This window comes from Limulus polyphemus, unplaced genomic scaffold (genome assembly GCF_000517525.1).
Source record: "Limulus polyphemus unplaced genomic scaffold, Limulus_polyphemus-2.1.2 Scaffold2047, whole genome shotgun sequence".
NCBI lineage: Eukaryota > Metazoa > Arthropoda > Merostomata > Xiphosura > Limulidae > Limulus > Limulus polyphemus.
This window is the reverse complement of record NW_013667657.1, coordinates 126,197-136,545: the sequence shown is the minus strand read 5'-3', so window position 1 is coordinate 136,545 and position 10,349 is coordinate 126,197. Positions and strand designations below refer to the sequence as shown.

At 33.2% G+C, this 10,349-nt stretch overlaps 1 protein-coding gene across 1 annotated transcript in view; it reads left to right on the top strand.

Annotated features, from left to right (window-relative positions):
- LOC111087355 (formin-binding protein 1-like) overlaps positions 1-10,349 on the top strand; it is a 22,013-nt gene that overhangs the window by 6,003 nt on the left and 5,661 nt on the right. Inside the window, exons 3-6 of the mRNA XM_022393708.1 lie at positions 4,746-4,864; positions 5,768-5,900; positions 7,274-7,422; positions 8,422-8,561. Of these exons, the coding sequence (XP_022249416.1) occupies positions 4,746-4,864; positions 5,768-5,900; positions 7,274-7,422; positions 8,422-8,561 (541 nt within the window). The remainder of the gene's footprint in view (positions 1-4,745; positions 4,865-5,767; positions 5,901-7,273; positions 7,423-8,421; positions 8,562-10,349) is intronic.

Genomic DNA, 10,349 nt, shown 5'->3' with positions numbered 1-10,349 from the left:
GTCAATATAGGAGGCCTTACATGTCCCCTTTTTGTCAATAAACAATGCTGTTTATCATAAGTGTCGTAATCTTGTTTATAATCAAACTTCGTTTTCCTTCGAACACATCGATTGTATATAAAGTATTGCTATTTTGAAATAAGTTCTTAAACTTATTTTTCTTAAAACTTAGAACAGTAACTAAAGAAGTAAAGCAAACAATTATATCTTCTAGTTACAACTGTTGTACCCAGCTGCTGCTTAACGTAGGTTGCTAAGCCTTTAAAAAAATTGCACCTGGAGGATATGAAACAAAATATTTTTTTTTAGGTTTCATATATACATTTGAATAACTAAAAAATCATAAATTACTACATTACTATCATAGAATTCCACTATAATTTATCTAGCTTAGTAACTAAGGTGTATTTTAGTCTAAAAAAATATGAAATTTCGAGCAGACTAAAGACACACCCTACCTCGTTGAAATGTTGGTTCAAAAGAAAGAAATGGCACCAAGTCTGTTAAAATAGCTGATAAAGCCACTAGGGGGACATTCTAAGCTTCCGATTAGTTATTCATGTCATATAAAGAAGCAAGTGTACATAAGGGAGCATTTCCAAAAATGGAAAGAGGTGTTTGATTTATTACATGAGCAATATCTTAGCAAATTGAAAATATAAGAGGTTTTTAATCTATATTCTAGCTTGTCAATATCAGTAATTTGAGTTTCTAATTCGTTCAAAACTATAGACTTAGTGTTTTGACTTCACAAACATCTAATTTGAACCAGTGTTGCATTCAACATACCAAGTGACACACAAAAATCGATGTTTATCTGTTTTAATATTTTCCTTTAAATTAAGAAATTGAGTAATATATAGTACTAAAATTTGAATTATAATCTACAGTTTGATACCAAACTTATTGACATAAATTCATGAAATAGTAAGTAGTTCTATAAAATTTTGAATACAAGTTAACAAACGAGATCACATGGCCTTTCACCCATGACCCATCTTGAAAGGGTTAACCAGAGTTGATTATTTTCCTCAGTTATATACTCTTTTTTATTTCCAGGGTTCTTTTATTTTTCACTAGATCTCACTCTATGGCGAGTGTTGCCTAGGCAGGTATGCTTTCTCTTTTCAATTCCACACTAGAAACCTCTTTCACTATAATTACTACAGGTTGCAACAGGCTCTGTCAAAATGGGATGTTCCATAAGACCATCTAGGCACCTACTGGATGGTATTACCTTATCATTATAGACTTCCACACATGGACTATCATGAGTAAAGCTAAAAGGGATCCTGCCCATCCCTGCTGATCTCCAGGTTGAATATATTGGGATCAGTTTTCTTTTAAAAATAGAGGGAACTTGGTTCACGTATTGCACAGCTTCCAAAGCACTGTTCCTCAGGACTCCCCAGACTCTACTAGTGGAGCTCGGTAGTCCTTATCACCCCCAGTTTCCAGTTGCTGGGTAGCAGACAGAGTCTGTTCCTCCAGAGTGTTTGAGTTTGTTCCTCTACTCTTGGAGAAGAGGGCGAAGTTGGGGGCCCTCCTACTCAAGTCCCTGGACGTTTTCCCCAGATGTTAGTAGGAGTGGCACCAGCCTCCACGGGAGCCTACTCGTGATTTCAGTTCAGATTTGACATGAAGCTGTCCAGTTTGGGAGTGCATGGCCCTTCTCTTTGATCAATGTCTGTTTCACATATTGTTCATCGAAGGAAATCTACTATCTCCTCATAATTCCGAACGTGAAGTGGTCCCATCTTAGGTCCTTTGTTGAGCACAGGTTCCATGTCCTCTCCATAATTCCAGGAGCAAGTGGAATACTCCTTGTCTACTTGGTTGGGGAGTGAGGATGAATGTTCATAATTACAGACCACATGAGTTCTGTTCCTTTGGTTGAGTATGGCACACACAATCCCGTCTTCTGAGCTTGGGGTGTTGCCTTTTGGACTTCTTCAGGTGGATGAGAAAGTTTGTCCACCAGTGTTGCTTACTTTTTCGTCATGATTCTGGTGGTGCGAAATGGCTTCAACTTGGGATCCAATCAAACATATATATATATAATATTGAGGTCCAATAGCTCTAGCTACCAACATGGGATATCGGTACCAAGACCCCTTAATTCCAACCCAGAGTTGTGGAACTTGGTTATCTGGTTGGGGCTGGCCTATACTGATGTTTACTCATATTCTATTCCATCTTTGCTATAGGAACTGAGTTCCAGGCCAAGAGCATACCTGTTCTGGATGTTGTTGCAGTTCCCACACTCTTTATCTTGGTACACTCCTGTTTTATACAGACACTTTCTGTATGGTTCATGCATGCACCGGCCTCTCCACTTTGTCAATGTGGAATTCTAGCTATAGTGTCAGTGGAGGTAATGTGTTGGAAGTTAACTTTTTCCTAAACTGAAAATGTATTTTCAATAATACTAACCTCCACTGACATTCTTCTGCCCTACCTTCCCACTAAAAGCCAGTTTATGTCTCGAAAAAGTTATTACATTATCTGAATGAGATGCTTATATACAGATAGGGTGCACTGAAGTTGGTGGAGAATTTTGCAAATTAGAATTTGCTAAGGGCATTTGAGTGAGGTATAAAAGATGAAACAAGCATTATCAATGCTTAGATAGGCAAAGAGTGGGATTCCTGGAGATTGAGAAATAGCGATAGTGTCAGTGGAGGTAAGTATAAGGTCGTCAAGAAATTAATATCGCTTTTTTTTTAGATGAAAAAACCCAAACAACTTGTATATCAAAAGAAAACATTTATTAAATGAAATAGTCTCCATTCTCATCGATGATGCTTTTCCATCTTACAATCAGGTTGTTAATGCCATCATTAAAGAAATCACTTGACTTTGAAGCAAAAAACATGTCATTGTCCTCTTTAACACTTTCCATATTTGCATATGTTTTCCCACTAAGATGGCGTTGCAGTGAACGAAAAAGATGGCAATCTGATGGTGCCATATCTGTAGAATATGATGGATGGAGGAGAACTTCCCAATCCAACCCCATAATCTTGTGTTGTATCAAACATGCTACATGTGGACATGCGTTGTCATGGAGAAGAAGAACACCTTTCTGATTGACGAGTGAAGGGGCATTTTTGATGAAGAGCTTGATTTAAATGTTCCAGTTGCTAACTATAGATCTCTGCATTGACAGTTCGCTGTGTATTGAGAAGTTCAAAATGAATTACTCCTTTGATGCCCCACTAAATGCAAAGCATCACTTTTCTGCAGATGGAGTCCAGGTTTTGGGGTCGGAAGTGGTTTTTATCTAGGACTGAACCATTGTTTTTGGAGTTTAATATTCGCATAGAAAAATCTATTTTTTATCACTAGTGACAATTCTATTCAAAAATGGTTCATGCTCATTACGCGCCAAAAGAGACGAAGCAGTGTTCACATGCTGGAAACATTGATCATCAGAGAGTTTGTGAGGCACCCAAGCACCACCTTTATAAAGTTTTCCCATATTTCTTAGATGTTTACGTATTGTATCATAAGAGACATGCAATTTCATGGCCATTTCACGAGTGTGTGTTGCCTTGGGTTAGATTCAAGAAGCGTCTTCAGGGCGTCAATATCATTTCCAACATATCGGCCTCTGCCATTACAGTTTTTAAGGCTAAAGTCACCTGAACAAAATTTTCTGAACCATCATTTACACTTATGAAAGTTCAAAACATTTCTATAAACTTCTTTGATATTCTTTGTGGCTACAGAAGCGTTGTTTCCCTTCTTGTATTCAAACAACATTTCATGCCGAATGTGTTTCTCATCATGTACCATCACTATAAAGGATTAGAGTATACTAAACTTTACACATTATATAGGCTACAATAACATGACTTTTAGGCAGTTTGTTTAACTATTATACGTGATGTACTTTTTTTGTGGGGTGGTTAATGAAAATGTTCCAATATGCAACATTAACTTCTTGATGACCTAATATTATTGGAAATATATTTTCAGTTTAGTAAAATGTTAACTTTTGATAACACTGTACAACAGCATGCCACTATTATGTGTTTTTTATTTTTATAACATTATGACTGCATGCAGATGACAATGTTCACCTTTCAATGTTACTGGTGTTTAGTTTATGACATTATGATAGCATGCAGATGACAATGTTCACCTTTCAATGTTCTGTTGTTTATTTTGATAACATTTTGACAGTAAATTGGAAATGATGTTAACCTTTTAATGTTACTGGGATTTAGTTTGATAATATTATAACATCAAGCAAGTGATGATGTTAACCTTTCAATGTTACTGGTGTTTAGTTTGATAACATTATGACAGCAGACAGGTGATGATGTTAACCTTTCAGTGTTACTGCTGTTTAGTTTGATGAATTGCAAGTAAGTGATGATGTTAACCTTTCAATGTTACTGGTGTTTATTTTGATAACATTACGACAGCAAGCTTGTGATGTTAATTAACCTTTCAATGTTCTGTTGTTTATCTTGATAACATTATAACAGCAAGCAAGTGATGATATTAACCTTTCAGTGTTCTGTTGTTAATTTAGATAACTTTATGACAGCAAGCAAATGATGATGTTAGCATTTCAATGTTTTGTTATTTATTTTGATAACATTATGACAGTATACAGGTGACAATATTAACCTTTCAATGTTACATGTGTTTATTTTAATAACATTATGACAGCATACAGGTGATGATGTTAACCTTTCAATGTTCTGTTGTTTGTTTTGATAACACTATGACAGAATGCAAGTAATGATGCTAAAGATGACTACAGTGGCTTACCTCCAGCACAAAGAAAGAAAAAACTTCAACAAAAAATCAATCAGATCCATCTGAATATCCAAAAAGAAACTGTAGTAAGGTAAAGTTCTATTTTTTTCTGTTTGTCCTACACAATGTGTTATTTTAGGTATGAAGCTAGGAATTTATTAATGTTATTCACATATCTTAAAATAACATTGATCTTCATTTCGGGGTTATCGTCAAAACTGTAGTTATATAATACCATATTTTGTACTTAATATCAAGCAATAGAAGTATTTATTTCTTAAGCTGACATTTGATATTGATTACTGACTTAGGTAGAGGGATCTTTCAGGTAAAACTACTGTGTGTTTCTCCAGAAGAGTGTTTGTTTGATTTATTATATTGCAGTATGAAACTAAACTTTGTTTTTCCATTTATGTAATATTTGTTATATACTTGTTACTATTTAAAATAGTGGTTGTTGTGGATGGGGAGTATTGAGTTGTTGCTTTTAAAATGAAATACATAAATTAGTTTTTTTTAATAACTATTTTACCATGTAGATTTGTCTATTAAGAATACTGTACCTTCAGCTGACATTCTTTCATCTCAGTTTTATGTATTATTATTGTTTTTTGTTGTGTTTAAATGATCAGTAGGAAATGCTGCCACATATAGCAAGATAAATAACTTTGTCTAACCTTGAAAAGCATTGTTTCTCACAGTAACAGGCTATCCTGAACCATACTAATGTATGTGAATGTTCCCTTACATGTTAAACAATATCTTACTCTTTTTATTGTTTCTTTTCACTAGGATAAATTCATCTGGAATTTCTTAGAGAGTAGAGGTGTTTACTGTGATTACATTATCATTATTTTAATATTAGTAGACGTGCAAATTATGCTTATAGTGAAACAATAAGTTTGTTTAATTGATGAGGGTTTCCTCATTTTTCACTAATTCAGAACTTTTGTTTTTTGAACCACTGATCAAAATTATTTGTGTTGATCCTTAGGGATGGATTGTTAAAGGTGAAGGAGGTTTATACAGCCAATCAAGGAATGGGTAATCCTGAAAGTGTTGATGTACAATTGCATGAACATGAACAGAAACTTGACCATTTACAGAGGAAACTCCAGAAGTATCAGGTAGACCTGACCATAAAAACTTAGTTCAATATAAAATTCACATCAAAGAAGATAATATACTTAAGTGTTTTATCAACATTTGTCTTTTCTACCAGCCTTGAAATCACACACCAAGTCAGAGATTAATTGAATTTTTAAAAGTAGTACACTTAATGTGGCACTAAAGATTACTTAGATAACTATAATTTAGTAAGTGGAAACAAAAACCTGACATGATACTATGAAGAGAGATTTTATTATTGACATTTTATCTTGAGTTTATCATGGAAAATTTAAATAACAAAAAAGAGGCTGAAACTGAAGCATTATAATAACATAATAAGAGACTGTGAAACATAGGCAAAGAACCTACAATAAAAAATGTTATTGTTTTACAATAATGTATTCTGTTGTCCAATGGGAATTACATTAAATGAAAATCTTGAAAAGTATGGTATAGAAATAAACTAAGATGTTTTTAAAACATGCTTTGTAATGTACACCAGTTAAATGCAGACTTATCAATTGAATTTTGTGTAAAAATACAGTTATATTCTGAAAATATGTATAGAAAAAAGGTATTTTGTTTTTTTAATTTTGAAGTGTGGACAAGAAACATTTCCTTACATACATATCCATGTTTCCTAAGTTACATTTGAAAAGTAACAGAATATTAAATTAATTTTTAATCAGAGCACACTTCCTACAAAATTGAGATGCAAAGCATGCTTAAGACAACAGACCGAATTGTAAATGATATGAACTTAGCTACTCCTGGGTGCCCCCCAGTGGCACAGCTGTATGTCTGCGGACTTACAACGCTAGAATCCGGGTTTCGATACCCGTGGTGGGCAGAGCACAGATAGCCCATAGTGTAGCTTTGTGCTTAATTACAAACAAACAATACTCCTGGGTAACACTTATATGATCAGTAATTATCAATGTGAGAGCTCAAAACTGATACACCCTTTATTATTAGCTGCGACACAGTGGCTCATGGAATGGCTCTGAGTTTTTGACTGATTTGAGATCTAATTACAGTTTTGGACTCAGGACATCAAACCCTTTCCTTTGATGTATTTGACCACACTCAAGGTCTCAAAGATTAATTTACTTTAATCTAGCCTAAAAGAATTTCAGTTTGAGGTAGCTGGTAGAGATCCTGATGAGTAATAAAATAAAATCAGGTATATGCATACCTTACGCTTGGTATTGCTGGAACACAAAAATATAACTAATAAAAGGAAAAAAAAAAAAAGATCTCATAGATTAATTTACTCTAATCCTGCCTAAAAGAATTTCAAGTGCTGTGGCTATTGAGGATTCTCTCTTGTATCTTAACATTATGATTTAATTACCTTATTTTTTACCATTTATTATTATTATTATTTTAGGACTATCTTGCAGATGCAGACATTGCGTCTGTTACTCCCCCAATTCCAAAGAATTCTAACGGTTTGTTCAAGAGTGTTTCAGAATCAAGTATAATTAATGCAAAGAACTTCAAAGTTTCAACTCAAGACCCAGCTGTAACATGTTGTAGGTAAGATGATAAAGATGTGTGTGTATTTTAAAACTATTAACCAAGAAGTTGAAAAGTACACAGAACAAAAAAAAAGCAGTAGAGGTTACTGTATTTTAATATGTTTTATCTAAAGTTATGTGGCAAAAGTATTATATTAGATGTTTGAAATGTATATAGAGATTATTCTTATATGTGTGAAAGTACTGTAGTCTAGAATTTATATGTTCTTGTTTTTGTGTGGTTTGTGAATAATGTAAATGCATATGGTTGTGAAGACTTTGTGGTACATTTTTTCGTAATTCCTATTTTCTCAGTTTCGTTACATCAAGATAGATATATTCCATACACACGTTCTTTATTACTTTCACTAAAATAATTCTACTTCCTACGTTTTTAGGTATTCCATTTTTATTCTGACCCCATATGAGTTTGATTCAGTTTCATACCGTCATTCCGTATAATGTTCAGACGTACTTACGGAGTTTCTAAAGTCCACACAGATGCACCAGCTTGTAATCTTTTACATCCATTGAATGTTTATTGTCTGCTAACAGCATTAGAAAGGAAAATCTAAATTTTACGTTTCCTGTGTAAGATACTGTAACACTTTCTTTTCACATTTTACTGGCAAACTAATTGAAACTTTCAGTATGTATACGTAAGATACAGTGTATTACCATAAAAATGTATCTGCTCTAGTTTAATTTACTTTTTTTTGTTTCACATGCATACATGAAAATACTTTGATGTTTTTCTAAAGAAAGATAAATCACATTATTACTCATAGCAGTGAAAACGTTTTATACACTTCATCAACTAACAGATCGTTTGTAGATTTTACCTGTTTTATCTTTGAGAGAACATGCAATAAATTAAGTCAAGTAGAAATTGTACCCTTGATTGAGTCTGTAGAAGAACACATGTTATTACCTTACTTTTAAAATAACCAATTCATATATGCTAGTAGTTGAATAATAAAGTAGGAGTAATTGAAAATTGTGAAATCTCTCAATATAGTATTATAGATGATGATATGACAGTTCATACCCACGAAGAAATGAATGCAAGCTTTGATCCAGACTTTGATAGTCTGGAAGATTCCAGTGACGTTCCGTTACCAGTTATAGGAACTGCAACAGCTCTTTATAGTTTTGATGGTGAGAATATCTGATTCTGTTATTACGTGTAAAACTAACTGTAGTGTTTTACCTTCTCTTAAAGTACAAATAGTTTGTAATCATTCTTCCAGAATAGACACCTTCATTTCTTATTATTTACCATTTACAGTGCTAGGAGACACCTTCATTTCTTATTATTTACCACTTAAAGTGCTAGGAGACACCTAAGTGGTAAATAATAAGAAATGAAAAGTGCTAGGAGACACCTTCATTTCTTATTATTTACCACTTAAAGTGCTAGGAGACACCTTCATTTCTTATTATTTACCACTTACAGTGCTAGGAGACACCTTCATTTCTTATTATTTACCACTTACAGTGCTAGGAGACACCTTCATTTCTTATTATTTACCACTTACGTGGTAAATAATAAGAAATGAAGGTGTCTCCTAGCATTTAAGTGGTAAATAATAAGAAATGAAGGTGTCTCCTAGCACTGTAAATGGTAAATAATAAGAAATGAAGGTGTCTCCTATCACTGGTGTCTCCTAGCACTGTAATAAGTGGTAAATAATAAGAAATGAACAGTGCTAGAGAAGCACTTGCATGTTGGTTTAAAAATATTAAATCAGATCAGAGACGTTTTATACAGAAGTATTAGCTACTCCACTCCATGTGTGTAGACAGGTCCATCACTATGGCTACTTGCTCTTGTTAGGTTTTGCTAATGTGAGGTCCATCATGTTTAGCAGATTGAATTTGCCATTCTTAAGCAAAGTAATAATAAAATGTATTATTTTATGGGTTACTTATTACAATTTTGGATATTGAAACGTTACTGTAGATAAGCATTGATAACACAGGCCTGCGATGGTTTTATTGTCTTGAAATTTTTACATGTTCTTCCATAATTCCTGTTTGCTGAATCCAAAAATTATATCCATTTTTCTCTATAAATAAATCTTAAGCTTTCATTCTTAGTTTTGTCATTAGTACTTATGCAAGCATATCCATATCTAATCCTGTATAGAGAATTTGTGTTTGTGAATGACATTCCATCACTTATTTACTGTTTACTAAATGTCTTCAGGTTTTCCAGTAACATTTGTTTAACCCTCAGTTGACAGTATCAGAATGACAAAATATACTTTGCTTTATGTCTTTCAAGGTCCTATTTTCATGCCTCATAAGGTTGTTTTTAGGTAAGATTTCTAAGAACTATCATAATCAGTGTGTTGTGTGATAATCACGGTTTAAGATATTTCACTTTAACAATCTTTTACTTTTACTTTGTAATTCTTAGTTTGTACTTTTATAACTAATTCTTTAAATGGGATAAAAAATAAATGTACATGACCGAAATAAAAAAATACAGTGTGGCACCAGCTATTGAATAGCATCACAAATACAAATCCATAAAACAGTTTCACACTTTAGGTATTCAAAATTCAACAAAAAAATACAGTGTGGCACCAGCTATTGAATAGCATCACAAACACAAATCCATAAAACAGTTTCACACTTTAGGTATTCAAAATTCAACAAAAAAATACAATGTGGCACCAGCTATTGAATAGCATCACAAACACAAATCCATAAAACAGTTTCACACTTTAGGTATTCAAAATTCAATAAAAAATACAATGTGGCACCAGCTATTGAATAGCATCACAAACACAAATCCATAAAACAGTTTCACACTTTAGGTATTCAAAATTCAATAAAAAAATACAATGTGGCACCAGCTATTGAATAGCATCACAAACACAAATCCATAAAACAGTTTCTCACTTTAGGTATTCAAAATTCAATAAAAAAATACAATGT